Source organism: Hemicordylus capensis, chromosome 2, assembly GCF_027244095.1.
Source record: "Hemicordylus capensis ecotype Gifberg chromosome 2, rHemCap1.1.pri, whole genome shotgun sequence".
NCBI classification, from domain to species: Eukaryota; Metazoa; Chordata; class Lepidosauria; order Squamata; family Cordylidae; genus Hemicordylus; species Hemicordylus capensis.
In genome coordinates this window covers 364,538,737-364,559,307 of record NC_069658.1, presented here as the reverse complement: position 1 = coordinate 364,559,307, position 20,571 = coordinate 364,538,737, and the positions used below count along the sequence as shown (strand labels likewise).

At 45.5% G+C, this 20,571-nt stretch overlaps 1 protein-coding gene across 3 annotated transcripts in view; it reads right to left on the bottom strand.

The window, feature by feature from the left end:
- Positions 1-1,302: 1,302 nt before the first annotated feature.
- Positions 1,303-20,571, bottom strand: part of LOC128347180 (homeobox protein Mohawk-like) — a 51,491-nt gene continuing 32,222 nt past the window's right edge. For 2 of the 3 annotated variants that reach the window (XR_008317421.1, XM_053301432.1), the window contains exon 4: positions 1,303-1,711. Coding sequence is in view for 1 of the 3 variants with exons in the window: in XM_053301432.1 (XP_053157407.1) it covers positions 1,507-1,711 (205 nt within the window). In the remaining 2 variants the exon portion in view is untranslated. Of the gene's footprint in view, positions 1,712-5,486; positions 5,532-13,094; positions 13,189-20,571 lie in introns of those variants that run through there. The other variant, XR_008317422.1, reaches the window with a different exon arrangement.

The window sequence follows — 20,571 nt, the reverse complement described above, 5'->3', positions numbered from 1 at the left end:
TGTCTGTCTGGCTTAGGCAGGTGATGGATTGATGTGACCAGGAGGAGAAGGAGGAGTGAACAGTGAAAGGGTTGCTTGCTCCCTGACCTCTCCTCCTCCTCCTCCTCCTCCAGGTCATGTCAGTCCATGCCTGGCCTCAGCCAGACACACACAACCAAGGAAAGGAGGGAGCAACATGCCCCACTTTGATTGCTCACTCCTCCTCCTGGTTGTGTCTGTACATCGTCTGGCTCAGGCACCATGCTTAGATTTAAAGGACCCATAATGAGCTGGTGCCTGGGTGTCGAGCCCTATGGTAAATTGTGTATAGTTGATTAGCACATAAAGTTTCAATTGCATTCCTGATGGGGCAATATGCCTTCTTAACTTGTTATTGGGAAATCATTAATATCTCATGAAAAGATACACAAATATGTATAGGGTCATAAATTTTGAATTTTGAAACATGTTGCTATTTGCCTTTATTGCACACAAATAATGAATAAAACCTGGCTGGCTTTCGATCAATGCAGCAGCATAATGAGAAATGAACCAGAGGTTGACTTGGCTGGGTTAGGCATAGTTGAAACTTCTTGGCCCACTGCTTTTTACAAGAGGTCATTTCTACAGTGTGCACAATGTTTTAACTGAACTATTCCACAACATAAATCACAGAGGAGAAGTGAAAAGTTATGGGTGTTTTGCAGAACTATTAGAACACTGGTTCCCTCTTGTTTTTCTCTTATTATAGGAAATAACAGAATATCATATTTGTTACATGCCTACCTGGATTTATCTATCTTAATCTATGGCATTTATCTTTAGCTACCTGTGTTGCAAAACAACACTGCGCTCAAGCTAAGTGGCAATGAACCAACAATGGTTCTGTAGACCATCATTCAGGATCACTCCTCTAAAAGTTCCACATAAACACAGTCACATTTGTGTGTGTGTTTTCTCATTGAATATTCCAGCATCTAACTATTTGATGGTACTATGAGCTGCCGCACTTAGACAAAAAGAATGGGCTGTTCTTTCCAAAGAATAGCTTGTGGTGAATGAACACGTGAAGGCCAAGACTGGGCTGAGACATCCATGCAAGCATCTGAACCTGTGCACAGAGCCTACACCTGTTCAAACTGTACGTCTGGAAGTTCTGTTCACATTAGTTCTATTCACAGGGCCAGCACAGATGGTATTCCCTTCATAATTAAAAATGAAGAGAATAAGTGAAAATTTTAAAATGTTTATTTATTTATTGTTCAATTTATATACTGCTTTTCGTTAAAATAATCTCAAAGCGGGTTACAATATAATTAAAACAATACATAATTAAAATACAAAGGTAAAGATGATCTCAAAAATTAAAGTGCATAACAAAAGTACAGATAATATAAATATAAAAATAATCTCTATATAAAAATTTAATAACCCATAAAATAATAATACATGACACAAAGCAGCAGGAGTAAAAAACAATACTCTCATTCAAAAGCCTGGGTGAAGAGCCACATCTTTATTTCCCCCCTAAAAACTCTCAAGGAGACTGAGGAACGGATGCCAGCTGGAAGAGCATTCCAAAGCCTGAGGGCAATGACTGAGAAGGCCCTGACCCGCATGCTCGACAACCGAGCCTCTCTCATCGTCGGCACATGGCGCAGAGCCCCCTCTGATGATCTGGTCAAGCAGGCAGAAACCCTTGGGAGCAGGTGGTCCTTCAGATAACCAGGGCCTAAAATGTTGAAGCAGGAAGCAAACATTTTGAAAAAATTCTGTCCTAAATCCATTGCCACAGAAACATAAGACTGTATGCCGATGTATCAAATATTTCCATGCAATCTCTTCTACATTTTATTATTTTATTTTATTTTATTTATTAATTAGATTTTTATACCGCCCTTCCGAAATGGCTCAGGGAAGTTTACAATTAAAACAGAAACCAAACAATTAAAACATCACAAAAAGTTAGGTAGGTAGGTATATGACATTTTGAGGGTGTCATATATCTATTTAAGAGCGTTTGTTGTGCCTGTGTTTGAGGGTATGTTTAATAACCAAAAATCTAACATGCCAGGCAACCAGCATATTCAGAAACAGCTCACTGATCTATTTTCTACTACTGAGATTGCATGCGACACAACGTGTTACTGCCTCAGAAAGCATACAAGTTTTTCCAGAGTGTTAAAGCTGAAAGGAAGGCACTAGGAAGATATGGTAAGGAAAGGGAAAAGCTTACAGTGGCAATCACAGGAAAAACGTGTGTCTGCTCCAGCCGCCAAACATTAGGGAATGTAATTAGAGCTTTCAGAATACCAGTTTCTGAAGAGGAAAGGGATTAAGGGATTGCTGTGGAAAATGCCCTGATTGGTATCACTCCTAATATCAAGGCAAAACATTTGGGACTTTCATGTCTGCTTTGTTTCCTGTGAGTTATGGAATGCTAAGACTGGGAACAGGATCTGCAAAATCTGTTTTTGTAAAGGAAGCCTTTTAACGTATGGGAGGAAACCCACACCTGCATATTTTAAAGGTTAATTCAAAACCTGAGGACTGTTCTCATGACCATAAACAGGGTTGAAGGAGCACCCAGCCAGGGTAGGAGAGGCGTGCATGTTCCTGATCTATGGTCATGTATTTGCAAAGATCAAGGCAAGAGGAGGGGAGAGTGATCATGTGGGAGCCAGGAGCTGGGTATGAAGAGCATGGCCAACCCACATTTTGTCCCCAGTGTTTTATTTAGGGAAGATGAAAAACTATCCTAACTAGCTCCAGCCTCACATACGATCACTCTCCCCTCCTCCTACGTTGATCTTGGCAAACACCCGACAGTAGATCGGGTGCATACATGTCTCTTCTATCCTGGCTGGGGGCTCCTCCACTCCAACCCTGCTTAGGCTTGTGAGAACAGCCCAATTCTCTGCCCAGCTGCTCTCTGTATTGTTTTGTTGGGTCTCCTCCAGGTTAAAAATAAGATGCAAACAAAGCTTTCAATGTCAATCTGTAGGTATAGGTAATGGGGTGTGTACAAAATCGGCTGGCCCAGTTCAGTTGGGGTCCAAACTGGACTGCGCCAGTTCAATCCAGCACACCCTCAAACCCACCCACCCCAGAGGTTTCCTCTCTCCCTGCCAGCCTCCATTATGTGTAAAATCATGCTGTTCGGGTGGTCTTTGGCCGGTTCCAGGCCTCACCCCCATCATGGTGGCCATTTTGGAGGCAGGCACGCATGCCCAGTGGGCCTCTGCATGGCCTGGATCATGATCTGGTCACACAGAGGCCATAGGGCATGTGCGGCAGCCTCCAAAATGGCCACTGTGATGGGAGTGAGGCCCGGATCAGGCCAAAGATCACCCGAACAGGGCGATTTTACACATAATGTAGGTTGGTAGGGGAGGGGGAACCTCTGGAGGACACCCCCCCGTGGCTGTGGAGTAACCCCCCAGAGGGAGTAAGTGTGTGTGTGTGTGTGTGTGTGTGTGTGTGTGTGTGTGTGTATAACGACCCCCCCCCCCGAATGCCCTGGAAGGGTTAGTTTGACACCAGATTGTTGAACTGAACAGGTTTGATATCGAGCCTGCTTGCACATCCCTAACAGATAATGTAGGGTTGCCAGGTCCTGATGGTGAAAGAAGTCGATACCCATCACCAAAAAAAATTGAAATAGAAGATGCTTCTCAAAAAAAGTCTGCAAAAAGTCTCCACTTTGTAAAAAATTTGCATATCTTTATTGGTATGATCCAAAAATTAGTCCCATGTCCTCTATAAAGGTCTCTAGTTGGCAACCCTAAAGTAATGAGGTACAGAAGCATTTACCACAGAGAAGATGAAGCAACATATACTAAATATTGATAAATGTGGTCATTCTCCTCTTGTGGAGTCCGATACTTTTGGCTGTGTTGTTCTTAACTCAGAAACATAGTTTACTCCCATGAGCAATGGAATGCATGAGCAGGGAGGCACACAAATGTTAACATCACCAATTCTGACATTCTGAGAACACTTTATAGCTTCAGAGCAATGAAATTTGTTGCAGTGAGTAGACCACTCAGAAGTAAAGAACACATCTAAGCAAGATATGCACTAGTCACTAGAGTTTAGTATAAAAGATTCCCAGGGTTCAAAAAGACTGGAGCTCCAGCAGTTCAGCCTCTGTCCAAGAACAGGAAGCTATGCAAATCAAAACATAATGGGGCTGTTCTCATGATCAGGCAAAATTGGGCTAGGGGAGCCTAGCCCGATTTTGCCTGATCGTGTAAACCACCTGGCTCCCACTTTAGTAGCCCTCCTTGAAGCCTAGGTTTCTCAATCGTGAGTAGCCACGGCGCAGCGCTGCAACATGGCTACTCACGAGTAGACCCCCAGAGGGGAGGCGAAAAGCTCATGCAGGGCATACTGGAGCTTCCGGGGGCAGCGTGGCCCCCGAGATCCCCAGCCCCTGCCAGCTCTGTCACGGAGCCAGCAATTGTGTGGGCAGCCGATCCGGGCCGCCCAGGGCACCCTCCCCGCTCGTGTGATCGTGAGACCCTGATCGTGAGACCCGGCTCAATGTGCTGCATTAAGAGAGCAGAACAGGTATGCTACAAAAGCTGCTTCCAAAGCAACAGGACAACAGCCAGGTGTGTTGTCATCTGTTGGCTAGCATACAGCATACTGAGTTGAGCTTTGCTGTAAGTTGCATAAGGTTCTGTGTCTTATTTGTATGTTGGCCTTAACAATTGAGGGATATTTTAACATTTTGGAAACATTTGGGGTAGAGCAGAGGCCAAACAGACTTTTTGGTGTCTCCCCCCACCCCACTGTGTGTGTGTGTGTGTGTGTGTGTGTGTGTGTGTGTGTGTGTGTGTGTGTGTGTGAGAGAGAGAGAGAGAGAGAGAGAGAGAGGCCTCTGCTTTTCATTATGCTTTCGAGTGTTCCCTTGAAATGTCCAAGACCTGAACTCTAGAACACTGAAAGACCCTGGGCTTTGCAGCTCCAGGGAATTGTGCAGCCCCTGAACCTAAATCAGTGGAACAGTTGGTATTGGAAATGGAACTGCTCCTGGAGACTTGGCGGGAACCCTGAGCTACGTTTTAGGCTAGTGTGGGGTGAGTTAGTCAGGCTTGTGGGTGGGGGGAGTTTGTTATCTTAAATGGAGCAGTCTCACTTTCATAATATTTTTTCCAGAGCTTTGGTCAGGGAAAGAACTGAATGGAGACGTTAAAGTCCAAAATAAAATGAGGTTTATTGAAGGGTTTGAGGGTACATGAAGAAGAAATAATGGATAAGAGCAACAATATTAAAGTAGCAAGTCTAGCAAACCAATAAGTTACAAAGACTAAGTTAAGGCTCACAAGAATTTGGCTTGAGTTTTTGAATTAGGTTCACTCAAAGCTGGCTAGAGAGAAATAAACAGATTTGGACTTTAGGAGAAATGAGGGGAAAGATAAGCAGATTTTTACAGATAGGCGTTATGTACTACCTCACTCCTTCCAAAAGAAATGCATCGAAACCTTGTAAATCAGTCTTTACCTAGAGGCTTCTCTTCTCTGGGGCAGGAAGACTGGAACAGGGATCTAGAGACCAGGCAGGGGTACAGGAAACAAGAGTAAATCCAAAAATGAGCAGGACCTCGCAGCAGGGCATTAGGGATGTGCATGAACAGGTTTGGAGGCCCTTTTATGGAACTGTAGGTCCCTTTAACGGCCTCCAAACCGGTTTGAACCCTGGCTGGTTCAAGGGTTTGACAGCAGGGATGGCTTTAAGGGCAGGGGAGGATGCACTCCCCACCACCACCACGTTTCCCCCGCTGGCACACGATTCCCTAAAAGCCCATCGGGGCAGCAGTGCACCTCCCTGCCACCCTGTTCCGACATTTTACGGAAGTAACCAGAAGTAGTAGCTCTGACTGCACACGTTGCACGCGTGCATGTTGCACATATCAACACACACACACAACGTGCACGCACACACAACGTGTGCTGGCGTAGCTACTACTTCTGGTTACTTCTGGACAAAATTGGAACGGGGTGGCAGGGAGGTACACTGCCAACCCGATGGGCTCTTAGGGAATCGTGTGCCAGCAGGGGAAACATGGCAGGGGTGTTGCATCTTCCCCTGTCCTTAAAGCCACCACCCCCAACATTGAACCGGCCCCTGCCGGTTCCATGCACATCCTTACTGGACAGACCGGGTTAGGGAAAGCTGGTATGGAGGTGCAGGTCAAGGCAGGGCAAGATGTCAAGATGTGGGGGAAAGAATGGTGGTTTTGAGGCATGCAGAAGGCACTGGTGACCCAGAAGACACAATGATTGATGGTGTCTTCACCAGTTATAGGAAAATTCTTGCTTGAGGGTGTTATGCAAAATAAACCTTGCAGAGATGAACAATAAAGACAAAGGACAGGATGCTACATTGTTCTTTTCAAAAGTGAAGCGCAAGTCTCCTCTTGGACAAAGGCTAGAGAAGGGTGAGTTTTTTCTTGGACAAAGGCTAGGGAAGGTCTGAAAAGACCCATGTAGGGAGAGGCCAGATGCATGCATCAAAGTTTCTCTCTCCTGTCTGTCAGAATATCTGTGAGTAACTAAAATGTAAAGAAGCAGACTTCCAGTGCCTTGAGTTAGCCATTCACATGCTCATTAGTAAAGGAAATGACCTATTGCTTTCTTATCACTCCTTCCTGAGAAGGTGCTTTCTTCACCTAATCCGCTATGCCCACATAGGGAAGATACTTGGCTTATTCTTTAAAGAATGCCTCTTGATTAAATCATGTCTGCTCCAGCTTCCCAACTGTGAGTAATCACGGGGTTGACAGCACAGGGAGGTCCTCCTGTGGTCCTGCACTTTGAATTTGACCCAAGAGTTCCTTCTCCCAAGCTACGCGCCAAAGTGACAAGCCCTTTGAATCAGCCACAGGTGAAACAAAATGTAGATCTCACAGTCCTGTAAGGTCCAGAGTGCGAACAGTGGTAACTACAGGCTTGTAGTTCTAAATATGGAGGGGTACTCCTTGGGAGGGGAGCCCCCAAACAGGCTCTCTTGGCAACAGTGTCCCTGTGTTCCTGAAGGTTAACCTTTCATTGCTGTGGTTTCTTGAGCTGCCCTGTGAGTGATACACTGCAGAAGTGTTGTGAGCATTTAGGTAGGGACCCTCCAAATTCTCTTGCCCAAGTACTTCTGAGCAGGATTGAGCTGACTGCAAGTGTGCTCAAGCAGGGCTGCATTTGAGCTGATCCTGAAAGTCACCTCTATTGCTTCTCCATCTGCCTGTCCCTATGTCCCTACAAACTTACCTTGGGGCAGGGGGAAAGGGTGGCAGGCAGTGTTCTCTCTAATTTTTTTCATCTGTGTGCTGAATGAGTGTTTTTCGGGGCAGCAGTATCAAGGCAGTGTTTGTGCATATGCATTCAGAGTGGGGCCTTCCTGATTTAATCTGAGTGGGATCTAAAATTAATTGAGCAAAATTAATTAATGTTGACATCAAAAAATGCGTGAGCACGCGCACAAGCACATGCCTTAGGGGGAACACTGGCGGTAGCAGGAGAGGTGGATGGCATCTGCAACAGCAGTCTTGTAGGTCTTTCCCCTTGCTGGGAACGTTGCATAGAGTGCTATTTCCCTATCAGGACTGCGGCAATTTGTAGGTCCTAGCAGGGAAAAGACACTGTCAGGCCTAGAGGGCCTGCCACTGCAGCCACCTGCGTCCACCACTACCCCTTTCCCCTGTCCCAAGGTAAGTGTGTATAGGGACCGTGGGCAGGTGGAAAGGGAGATGGCTGAGGTAGATACAGATGAGCACTTGGGGAGCGATTCCATGATTGCTTACAAAGCCTCAAAGATTTGCATATGTTCACACACAGATCCTTGAGCATTTTCAGAACAGGTAGGAGGGAAGCTCATCCTTTTCTAGTACACTGCAGAGTACAGGGTGAGCACTGCTATTCCTTCCCACGTACCCTACCTCGCTCATTCTCCCCACTCCTCCTGCCCAAGTGCTGGTTTCCTCCTGCTAATCTGTCTCTCTCTCTGTCTTTTCCTCTCTCATATTGTTATGCTCCTTTGCTCTCCAACCACCATCTCTCTCTCCCCATTCTCCACTAATCATGAAGGGATTTTGGTCTGCGTTCATTGCGTCTGCAGGTTTGCGTTCAGCAGAACTATCCCGGGTCATGAGGAGTTCTTCTCTTTCTGCTTCAAATCAGTCCCTGGAGGTGTTTTGCTGTGATGCTTTTAATGGTTTTTTTGTGGACAAAATATCCTGTATTCAGGCTGACTTGGACTCCACTATTTCTGCAGGGTCCTTGAAGGAGGTGTCCAGCAATCCCTCTTGCATTAGGTTGGATGAGTTTCAATCTGTGACTCCTCAGGATGTGGACAAGCTGTTTGGGGTGGGGCGGCTTACCAGGTTTTCTCTGGATCCTTGCCTGTCTTGGCTGCTTCTATCTAGCAGGGAGATTGTTGGAGGAGGCCTAGTCAATATCATAAATGCATTGCTGAGGGAGGGTAGGGTGCTTCCATGTTTGAAGGAGGCAACCTTGCCTTCTTCAAGCCTTTCCTGGACCCCTTAGCAATGGGTAATTATAGGCCAATCTCCAATATCCCTTGGTCAGGCAAGGTGATTGAGAAGGTGGTGGCTGACCAGCTCCAGGCAGTTTTGGAGGAAACTGATTATCTAGACCCATTTCAAACTGGCTTTAGAGCTGGCTATGGGGTTGAGACAGCCTTGGTCAGCCTGATGGATGACCTCTATTGGGGAATCGACAGAGGGAGTGTGATTCTGCTGGTTCTTTTGGATCTCTCAGCATTGTTCAGTACAATTGACCATGGTATCCTTCTGGATCACCTGGGAGAGTTGGGCATAGGTGGCACTGCTTTGCAGTGGTTCCATTCCTATCTGTTGGGCAGATTCCAAATGGTGGAACTTGGTGACACTTGCTCCTCAAAATGGGAGCTGTTATATGGAGTCCCTCAGGGCTCCATTCTGTCACCAGTGCTTTTCAATATCTACATGACACTGCTGGGGGAGGTCATCAGGGGGTTTGGTGCTGGGTGTTATCAGTATGCTGATGACACCCAAATCTACATCTCATTTTCATCTCATTTTCATTCCCTAAATGCCTGCCTACAGGCAGTAATGGGCTGGATGAGGGATAACAAATTGAAGCTGAATCCAAGCAAGACAGAAGTGCTCATTGTAGGGGATCAGAATCTGAGGGGTGAGTTAGATCTTCCTGTACTGTATGGAGTTACACTCCCACAGAAGGAGCAGGTATGGAGCTCGGGAGTACTCCTGGACCCAGGCCTCACCCTGGTATCTCAGGTGGAGGCTATGGTCAGGAGTGCTTTCTATCAGCTTCGGCTGATTCAACAGCTGAATCCATTCCTTGAAGAGGACGATGTCAAAACAGTGGTGCATCAGCTGGTAACCTCCAGGCTTGACTATTGCAATGAGCTGTACGTGGGGCTGCCTTTGTAGATAGTTTATAAACCTCAGTTTGTTCAAAATGAAGCAGCCAGACTGGTCTCTGAGGCAACCTGGAGAGACCATATATTATGCCTGTTTTGAAATGGTTGCACTAACTGCTGATATGTTTCCAGGCAAAATACAAAGTTATGTTTGTTACCTTTAAAGCCCTGACCAGCTTAGATCCAGGTCACCTTAACGAGTGCCTTCCTCTGCATGATCTCCACCACATGTTAAGGTCATCTGAGGAGGACCATCTCCAGCTGCCACCGGTATGTCTAATGGTGACTCAGAGGCGGGTCCTCTCTGTAGCTGCTCCCTGGCTGAGGAATGCACTCCTAGTTGAAATCTGTAATTTGAATACATTATTGGCCTTCAGGAGAGCCCTCAAAACCTATCTGTTTGGCCGGGCTTTCCAGGGTTTTTAAATTGTTGCAAATGTTTTTAATGTGCTGTAACCTGGTTTTCCAAGTGTTTTTGAATGTTTTAACTGTTAATTGTTTTATGGTGTTTTATAGTCTCTGTTTTTAATTTTTAATTGTCTTTAATTGTTTTGTTTTAATGTAAACCGCCTTGAGCCATTTTTGGAAGGGCAGTATAGAAATTGAATGAATGAATGAATCATTCAATCAATAATCAGCCCCAGGCAGATCCTCCAGGTTGAAGCCCTGCTGTATTTGGGGTGCCAGATGATGATGCCTTTTTCTGCTCTGCGCACTTCTTGCCGTGATCTAGTCTCTTTCTCTTCTAATGAGCCATCTGTGAGACATTGTGAGTACATTCATTCATTCATTCATTCATTCATTCATTCATTCATTCATTCAAATATATTTGTATACTGCCCAAAATGCAAGTCTCTGGGCAGTTTTCTCCATTAGGAAAGACACTCAAGGAGGCCTGAGTTGCATGGTTTGGGCTTGCCAGCATTTGTACTGCTGCAGTATCTACGGTACTACTAGCCCCTTCTGCACTATCTTGGGCTTTCCAGGCTGAAGTTGCCCAGCAAATTCTCCCCATAGCCTAAGCCAGGCAGAGAGGGGGCTCACACAGCACCTGCTGCCTCCTCTACTGCCTTCTAGTGAAAGCTTGCTCCTTCTTAACCAGAGTCTAGCCTGCCTTAAAGAGGTCTTCATACACCCAGTGACTCAGAAGACACTTGCAAGACATCTGGACCACCCCACCCCCTCACCTACAATTGCATACCTGACAACATGTCCCTGTTTTCCCATGGGAAAATAGAGACATGTTGGCAGGCTTGCAATTGCCAATTCTGACTGAAGCTATTCCTGAAGTAGGTTCCCCACTAAATGTTTTCCACAATATCAAGCCATTAAAATATCCAGGATTGCTTTTCAGTCTTTCCTGAAGATTAATGATGATACCCAGTCATTCTTCACTCAGCAGGCTTTACCGCATGTTTAATGCAAGTTCGAAGTTGCCCAAAAAACCTGATGCAAAAAGTGGATTTTAAAAATTCTGGATATGAATCAAGTTACAATCTAACTCACAACGAAAAACCCGAATTGTGTGTGCTCACAGGGCACACAGGGGGTAATAACTCAGAGGGACTTGGCTCACAGTATAGCTCACAGGGACTTGGGGGTAAATCTGGCCGATGTGTGAACACACAGCCTCCATTCTGAAGAGGAAGCAAGCTAAAGCCCTGTGTGAAAAATGCCCCGGAGACTCCGGGAGGGTTGGGAACTCTATCACCCACAGTGTTACCAAGACCACAGAGACACTGCCAACGGGTGTTTCGGCCCGACTCGTCTGCTTGGTCCCGCTTAAGTCACCAAAGCAACAATGTTGGTGCTGCTTTCTGCTTCCCCAGCTGGCTTGTATCAGCACCTTGGCACCAGAGTACCCAAATGGTAGACAGCCAAATGGCAGACAGCCTTGTTACCCCTCCGCCCCCAGAAGCCTTTCTGTATTAGGGTGTAATGCCAGTGTGTGCTGTAGTAGGGTTGTCATATTCAAGCTTCCCAAATTTGGGTGTCCTAATTTGCATATTATGCAGATTACATGGCAACTGATTTGGATTTTATTTATTTATTTATTTGACACATTTGTACACTTTCCCCTCCTCCTCTGCCCTCCGATGTGATCAGATCCAGAGTAAAATCCAGGCAATCCGGGCAGCACATTTGAAATCTGTGTAAATCCGGGTGGAATTTAGCAGCTGGGTGGAGGAGCCAAAATCTGGGGGCTACCCTAAATTATGGGGGACATGGCAACCATAGCTGTAGTCAGATCTATATTTTTTATATTCTAGCAATATTTTAATTGTGTAATTTTTATAGTCTTGTTTTAATTTTTCCGTGTGAACCACCTTGGGATTGTTTTAATGAAAGGTGGTACACAAATCTAACAATAAATAAAATAAATAAATATTTCTTCTCAACTGCAACTTGCCAGTTTCTCTCTCAGACTGCAGCAGACTCTAAAAGTTGCCACCCTGTCATATCTAAGTTATTGTCAAGTATCTGTTAAAGATATTTTCATTTTAATACGTAGCTCCTCCACCTCTTAAGATTCTCTCTGAGGGATGGTAAATTCTTCCTGTAAATTCAGTTGGCTTGAGCTGTATTTTTAACTGAATTATTTTTAATGTTATAGTTGTATAAGATGTGTGTGTGTGTGTGTGTGTGTGTGTGTTAAAATTAATGTTTCTGTATTGTAAGCTGCCTTGAACTCATTTGAAGAAAAGGAGGATATATACTAGTAATATACTACTAATGTTTAGTAGTATAGTAAAAAAAAACACCCACAAACCAGTAGGATAGTAAAAAACAAAACATAAAAATGCCTGCCTCCACTTGCTACCCCTTTTGGTGCAATTACCATCTCTCTGAGGGACAGTAATTCTTCCTGTAAATGCAGTTGGCATGAGCTGTATTTTTAACTGAATTATTTTTTAATGTTACAGTTGTATAAGTCAGTGTGTGTGTGTGTGTGTTTTAATTAATACTTTTTAAATGTAAGATGCCTTGAACTCATTTGAAGAAAGGGTGGATAGTAAAAAAACAAAAAAACATAAATAGTGACGCCTGCCTCCACTATGGCTTCCCCTTTGGGTCCAAGGCCACCTGTCAGCAGGAGCTGCAGGGGGCCTACCTGCCAGTTCTTTCTCCTCCTTGCCTGCTCATTCTCTGCCCACACACTGCCACCCATTTCAAGGAGAGAGATGCTGATTTTTCTCATACATTTGAACAAAGAATAGAAAGTATGTGGGTACAGGGAAGCAGCAACATGTTGGGCACAATTTCTCTTTCACCCACATAATTTCTTTGTATTGGAATGAGACACTCACTGCTGCTCCCAACCTCAGTCAAGAGAGACTGTGCCCACACACTCCTGCTTCTGCCTCGCCCCCCACCCTGCCCCATGTGGGTGAGAGAGCCATTGTGCCGACATGCAGCTGCTACTGCCTGAAGAAGAGAGACTGAGCATTGTGACTTCATACTGAGTCTCCCTGTCAGAAGAAAAGAGATTCGCCATTGTGGCCTTGGGCTGATGTTGCCTGCCAGAACACTGACTGACTCAGATGTCTTCATTGCCTTCCTGAAAGAAACTGAGCAGTCTGCCTCCCACAGCTGTAGGGTAGCCCACCTGATGGAGAGGGAAACACTTGCCTCCCATGCACACATGTTACCAGCCACATTCATGAGAAAGGTACCTTTTGCTCTTTAGACCAGGTAGGAGTTTCTTGACTTTCTTTCTTAACCTTCCATGCTCCCAGAATGAAATTTACATTGGGGTAGAGTTAGCCACTGCAAAATAAAATAAAATCCAGTCTGATATCAAGTGTGTGTGTGTGGTGGGGAGGCTTATCCAAGGAAAAGAGAGGGGCAGTCTCCTGTGTTCTTCTAATTAAGATGCCATGTAAGCATTTATCAGAAGAACCTATATCAGCACATTGGTTCTACACACTGAGGCTGCAATCCTGAAGCCACTTACTAGACAATAGGGCAGTGCATACAATGATTGCTAGGGTAGGAGTAGATGCCTCTGCTCCTGCCCTAGTTTAGGGGCTGTGTGCACTCTTGATATTTGATCATCTGTAAGGGGAAAACAAGTTCGGAGGCTGTTTCCATGTTTGTGTGGTAAGCAGCTGCTGGGTCAGAAGGAATTTTTTCCAACCTCATTCAGCAAGTGGATGCAGCTGCTGGGTAGGAGAAAATCACCCTTGTGAGTCCCATTAAACATAGTGGGATTTATTTATGGGTAAACATGCATAGGATTAATCTAAGAGTCTCCTCTGAGGAGGAGAGCTGGTCTTGTGGTAGCAAGCATAAATTGTCCCCTTTGCTAAGCAGGGTCTGCCCTGATTTGCATTTGAATGGGAGACTACATGCATAGGCACGATAAGACATTCCCCTTAGGGGATGGAGCCACTCTGGGATGAACATCTGCATGCAGAAAGTTCCAAACTCTCTCCCTGGCATCTCCAAGATAGGACTGAGAGAGACTCCTGCCTGTAACCTTGGAGAAGCTGCTGCCAGTCTGTGTAGTCAATTCTGGGCTAGATGGGCCAATGGTCTGACTTGGTAAAAGGCAGCTTCCTATGTTCTGTTATTCGAAACAACTAAATGGGTCTATGTACTAGATACACATGACAAAGCATACTTTGCTTTTAAAAAAAGTTGGCCAGCTGGAGTGGACAATGTCTGTATAGTTAGTGTAAGGTATATAAAAAATAATCACAAATGTTCTGCAAATATAGCGGGCATGACTAAAACAAATGAGACAAGTTAGCCATGACTAACCTAAATCTTATGAATTTCAGTGGGCCCTAGTCATGGCCAACTTAGTTTGGATGTTGCCCACTGCTTGTAGTGATTTAGTCTTGGACATATGCAAAGAAAGGGCTTTTGAGTCTAGCCCCCGACCCCGCCACTGAAAATTGAAATGGCACCCCCGCTGAACACCCTGGGGGAGCGTTGTTCTGCTTCTGCCCTTTGTGTTCTGTTCTCTGTAATGTCTATGCATTGTCTCTGCTCAGTTAAGATGCATTTTTGTCTGTCCAGTGCACTGACATATAACAACAACAACAAAATAACAAACAGCTTCGCTTGAGGAACAAGAGGAACAAAGAGCAGAAGGCACGTGACTTTGGCAGCATGAGTGATTTTGTAATAACAGCCATTTACTTAAGCATAGTGTATTGAGGACTGGAGAGCTTTCCCAGGCCTTTCTCCTAATGGCCTCAAAATTAGACATTGATGTTGGGAGGCATTTAGACAAAAGAAAGGCAAGTGGAGAACAAGAACAAGGCTGAAGTAGCTGCTATACAAAGTGTTCCATTCTGATTTCCCATGAATTGCCTGCAATCAAACCAGACCTTTCATTAAATGTCATTTTTACAGTACTGATTTTTGTTAATTGCCGTCTTTACAGGCAATGCATCCTTATACTTTTGAAGCAACTCTATCCATCTGGTTTTTATTCATACCTATTTGCAGAAATATATAATGATTTAAGTTTTTAAATGTTAGCAATAACTTCATTGCTGATGGAAACAGGCCCTTGAAAGACTTTAATGCTGGGAAAATAATATTTAAGGTTTTGAGTCAACAGAGAGCAGGGTGTAGGAAAGTTGGAAGTGGCCCCCTCTGCTGCTGCCTTCATGGCCCGCTGCCAACCTCCTCTGGGAGAGGGTGGTAGGCAGAACCTCCATGTTCGAATGCCAGCCATGCCCCTTGTGCCAGTGTCAGAAGCACACTGGCATAGGCATGGACAGCATGGCTGCACCACCTGTCACATGCCTAAGAACATATGAAAAGCCCTGCTGGGTCAGGCCAAGGTCCATCCAGCCCAGCCTCATGCAGCAGCCAACCAGGTACACGCCTTCACCAGCAGGGTGCTTCTTTTCTCTCACTCGCTCTGAGTGAGGGAAGGAAAGGAAACACTCAATCAGGGAGCAAAGTGCTCACTGGCTGGGAGAGCTGTGGGCAACAGGTGGCAAGTGCCTGCCCTAATGCTGGCCACGCCTCCTGTGTCAATGTCCTTCTGATGTTGGTGCAAGGGGTATGGCCAGCATCGGAACACGGAAGAGCCACCCATTGCCCTCTCCCAGTTGGCGAACAGTTTGTTGGCCAGCTGGATGCCCTGGGGGGACTGAAGGGGGGCCCCAGGTGGCCCCTAGATACTGGTGACATTTGTCCCCATCCCAATTCAATGGTAGCTATGCGACCAACAGAGAGGCAAAGAAAAAATGAAAATACCCCAATCCTGTTTCTCAGGGGTTGTAGTTTTGGTGTAGAAATGCTCACCAAAAAAGGTATTATGGATCAGCTACATTGTAACCTCCATCTGTCATGCATGCACACCTCTGCTGTAGATAGGTGTCACCACTGGAGTGATTACATTGCTGTTGCTTGCACTCTGAAAGGATCCTCTTTAAGCTTCTGTCATAGTGCTTTTCATTTCATTCCACAATCGTCCCAACACAGTTTGAGCTTCCACAGGCACATTCTATAATCTTGCTCTCAACTTGGGGAAAGTAGCAGTAACTGAATATTGGAGGTAAGTATTTTACATTCCAATGTTGTTCTGTTAGAACCATTGGAACATCTTTTATCCATAGAAATTGTGGACAAATGTGCATTTTACAAACCGGGATGTTGAACTTGTATAGGAAAATACTGTTGTGTGAATTTTTCCTTAACCATAAGGATAACATGGAATTCATGGAAGACAAACATAGGATGATAGGATAGAAACATAAGAATAAATAACCTGGACAAATTATTTTAAATAACAAATCAATCCATCCCTCCATCCATCTATGGATGACAGGAATAGTAATGGTTTCCACTAAGTTGATTTTCAGCCATCATATTGTCAGAAGCTGGAAGAATTGGCCAGGGATTGCAGTGTTCTATTAAGGCTTTGAATTGTTACATCTAAGACCATTCATATTATCATCTGGGGGTGGTTTGAAGGAAGGGAGCCTCTATCCTGATCCCCACACATGAGCTGAGCTTAGGCTCACTGCATTCACCTCCCAGATAATCAGACTGGAGTATGGAGAAAGCAGAGCTGGGTCCTCCAGGATATCCCACAATGAGGTGGGTCTCACGATCCGTGAGACCTGCTTTTGTTAGAACTGCAGGGAGCCCTGGGCGGCCAGATTGGCTGCCCACACAATGGCTGGCTCTGAGATGGAGCTGGCAGGGGGTGGGGGGAGCGGGGGCTATGCAGCCCCTGCAAGCCCCAGTATGCCCTGCGCGAGCGCACAGGGCATACTGGGGAGACCCCCGAGCCGGGAGGCTGCTTTTAAGCCTCCTGGCCGGGGGTCTACTCATGAGTAGGTGTGGCGCGAAGCCGCACTGTGGCTACTCAGGAGCCTAAAAAGCAGGTTTGCTGGAGCGCTCACTCAGCAAACCTGCTTTTTAGCAGGGGTTCTCGAGCAGGTTACCCGCTCAAGAACCACCAGGCTCGGCTTCGAGCCCGGTGGTTCTTACGACCAACAAAAATCGGGCTAGGCTCTCCTAGCCCGATTTTTGTTGGTCATGAGAATCGCCCCAATGTGTTGTACACACAGCAGATAGGCAGTCTTCAGTACAGCAGCACCTCTCCTCTGACTGACCCCTCTAGCCATAGAACTCTATGATAAAGATGGTTGCTGGCTGCCCGGGAGCAGTTTTAACAGCAATCTTTGTACATGAGCAGCAGACCAAGGTAGAGGAGTTTATTTTTTCTTTCAACCTGGATAAAGAACTGGGTAGAGAAGTGGGAGTTCCCTGTTTTGAGCAAGCAGAGTTTGCAGGCATTTCATGGGTTCACATGGATCTGCAAACCTGGGTTACATGCCTTTCAGCCTCTTTTAGCTCTGTAAGACCTTACTCGCTATTAGCCATAACTAGAGATAGATGCAGCGGGGGTGGGGGGTGGATAACGAAGTGGCCTTTCCCATTAAAGCTGCAAAGTAAGACTGAAGCACAGGCAACCTTTGAGTGGGTCCCAACATGGCTGGAGTTTTTGGAAAATATTGTTTTATGAGTTGATCCCTTTTAAAAGATGTTAGCCATATGGCTGACCCAAACTGTTTGTTTTTTATTGCAATCATTATTTTCCCCACACATGGCAAAGATGTAGCTGTGTGAAATGAACTACTCTGCTGGCTACATCAATATTCATCCCCCTGTAAACGTAACCTGCTCCTGCTGCTTGGAGCCACTTCAGATTATTCATATTGATTAAACAACTGTTAATGATTAAATACAGTGTTCCTTAAAGCTAACATTTAACAGGAAAACTTGATTCAATTTGTTGTTTTCTGCCTCATAGAACATTCTGTCATTTTGTAAATGAAGAATCACCTGATTATCTTTTTAATCAAAAAATCTCCATCTCTGAAGAATTTGCATCTTACTGCTTAACTGAATGTCATATCAACATAATGGTCTAAGTCCACACTCCCCAGAAAAGGGCAAAAAAATTGAATGACCAGACACACCATCTTACAGAGCAGCTCTAGCAGAATTATGTTTAGGTCTCCATTGAGCTATTTTAAAAAACTCTCCCAAAATGAGACTGTTCCTTTCTATGCTGTAGGAAGATTACTGAAAAATGGAAATAATTAGAAGGCTCTGGATGGAAATGCATTGTCGTGTGGTTTTTGATGGTGTCTACCTTTTTAGATTGTGAGCCTTTCTGGGACAGGGAACCATCTTCATTTATATGTAAACCGCTTTGAGGTTTTTATTTTCATTTTGCTGAAAAGCAGTACATAAGTATTCATAATAGTAGTAGTAGTAGTAGTAGTAGTAGTAGTAAATGAGCTTTATAGAATTAATGATGTGAAAATCAAGAGGAGATCAAGTGGTTATGCTGGGCCACTGAAAGAGCATACTGGTAAAATAACGTTCTTTTGTGGCCTCTTCTAGCAGCTTTTCCAAGCAGAGTTTTCTCCAGAGATGACCGTGATCCAGCTTGTTGCTCATAAACTTTTTATAATATTTATCAAAACAAGGATACAGTTGTATCCTCTATAACTCTTTGTCTTCAGGATTTGTCTTCAGCCTAGCCCCTCCCAACATAGGCACATGCCTTCAGGCTTCCAGAACTTTCTCTGCCATGAGGTACAGTTTCTAGACATGCTTGCCTCTCCCTAGGGGCTGACTCTAGGGATGCATAAAGCATACAGTCTACTTTTCTGTTACAATACGGATAAGGATACTTGGCTGTGTGGGCTAAATTCTAGAGCCGGAACATTGGGTAGTTTGGAGTTGCAACCTTTACACACAAACACAAACATAGGGTTGGTATGGACAATTTGTGCAGCTCTGTGTCATGTGAGGAAGAAGTGTGTGTGCTCTACCTGGTACACTGCCCCCCTACTGCATGGGGGGCAAGTGTTTTTTGGGGGGCAATTTGTTCGAACCACCCCTCAATGTGCAAAAGTTCAACGCTACTTGGAATGTAATTAAGACATGTTTGACAGCAGATGAATTGCCCCCATATGGTTATGTGGCAGCAGGATAGTGTGCAAGGTTTGTGGGGTGGGGGGGTTGACATGCACAACAACATTCCTTCTCCACATGATGTGGTGGGCCCAGCAGATATCAGCAGATACTGGTCCATACAGGCAAACATGGTTCTCTTCCAATGTCTGGTTAATTGCCATATTTTGATCAGGACTCTCATGATAGGACTCCAGGTGATGGGACTGGGGGAGGAATGGGATGTGGTTGCATTCTTCACACTTGTAAAACTGTTAGAAACAGGACAGTTGCCTGGGTTATGTCCTGAGAATACTGGAGAGGGGGAGGAGAAGCTTAAGGCCATCCACATAATAGTGGCAGTGGTGGGGAGGGTAGGCAAGGGGAAGGTAGGGATGGAGCTACCTTCCCCCCAGATGAGCTGCAGCCTCCTCTTCAGAGCACTGTTGCACGCCCTCACAATCAGCATAGTTCCCGGCAGTACAAATCAATGGAGGCTGCGAAAATGAGTCCTGGCATCCAGGTATCCCAGAATGCATCATGCAATGAGTGTGGTGCTTTGGGGGAATCCCCCATGAGTTGGGCACTCTAGGCAACCAACCCTGTAAGGCTGTTCTCATGAGGGCTGCTTGTGTGGAGTACCGGGATTGAGCCTGATCCCAGCACTGCCCTCACGGGTAGCCCAACTTTTAACCCTGGCCTTTAGCCAGGTTTAAGGGTGTGAGCATGCCCTTAATCCGGCTGCCAACGTCATGTGTGTGCTTGGGCTGCATGCAGCCCAAGTGTACAGTGCCTGACTCACAGGGGATTCCCCCAATGCAACGTGCTTTTAATGTGGTGCATTGTGAGATATCCGGAGGCCAGGATGCATGGTCCCAGCCTCTGGAGATCTGTTCTGCCAGGAGCAGTGCAGATTGTATGGGTGTGCGAGCAGCGAGTCCCACATACAATGACCAAAAGTCTGAGGCGAAGGTAGGTTCCACCCTGCCTTTCCCACCCCAGAAATGGTCATATGCATGATCTTTGTTTGAGCTTGGGCTGCGTGTCAATCACTCCCAGGATTGGGAGTGATCCCGGCACTCCATACGAATAGCCTAACCCAGGCTGGGCTGCGCTAGCCTGGGTAAGGTTGCTTATGAGAATAGCCTCATTGTCTTCCTATAAAGCCACATCACTCGCTTTGCTTGAATGGCACCTTTCTATGGCCCACCAAATCTCTGACCATGGAATACTGTGGTCTGGGATGGAGTCCGTGGTGTGTACATGGAGAAGCAAGGAAAGGTGGCAGTGATTGGATTAGACAATCTTTTGTCCCCACCCAGCATTATGATTCAAAGAACAGATCAACTCCACAGAACTCTACAGCACTCTACATTTCCATTTGATGCTACAACTTTCACTCCAGATTTCTAAACTTTAAATGACCACCTCTCTCGCTTCCTTGACTAACCATGGCTAAGGAGGAGGAGAAGCTCTTCTGTCAACCTATGGCCCAGTGGCGGCAATTCATCTACAACCCCAACAGTGACGGGTTTCTAGGGCATAGAGTCAAGAGCTGGGGTTTAATTTTGCTGTTCTATCTTGTATTTTATGGCTTCTTAGCTGCACTCCTCTCATTCACAATGTCGGTTATGCTCCAGACACTGAGTAATGATATACCCAAGTATCGTGACTGGATTACTAGTCCAGGACTTATGATTTCACCAA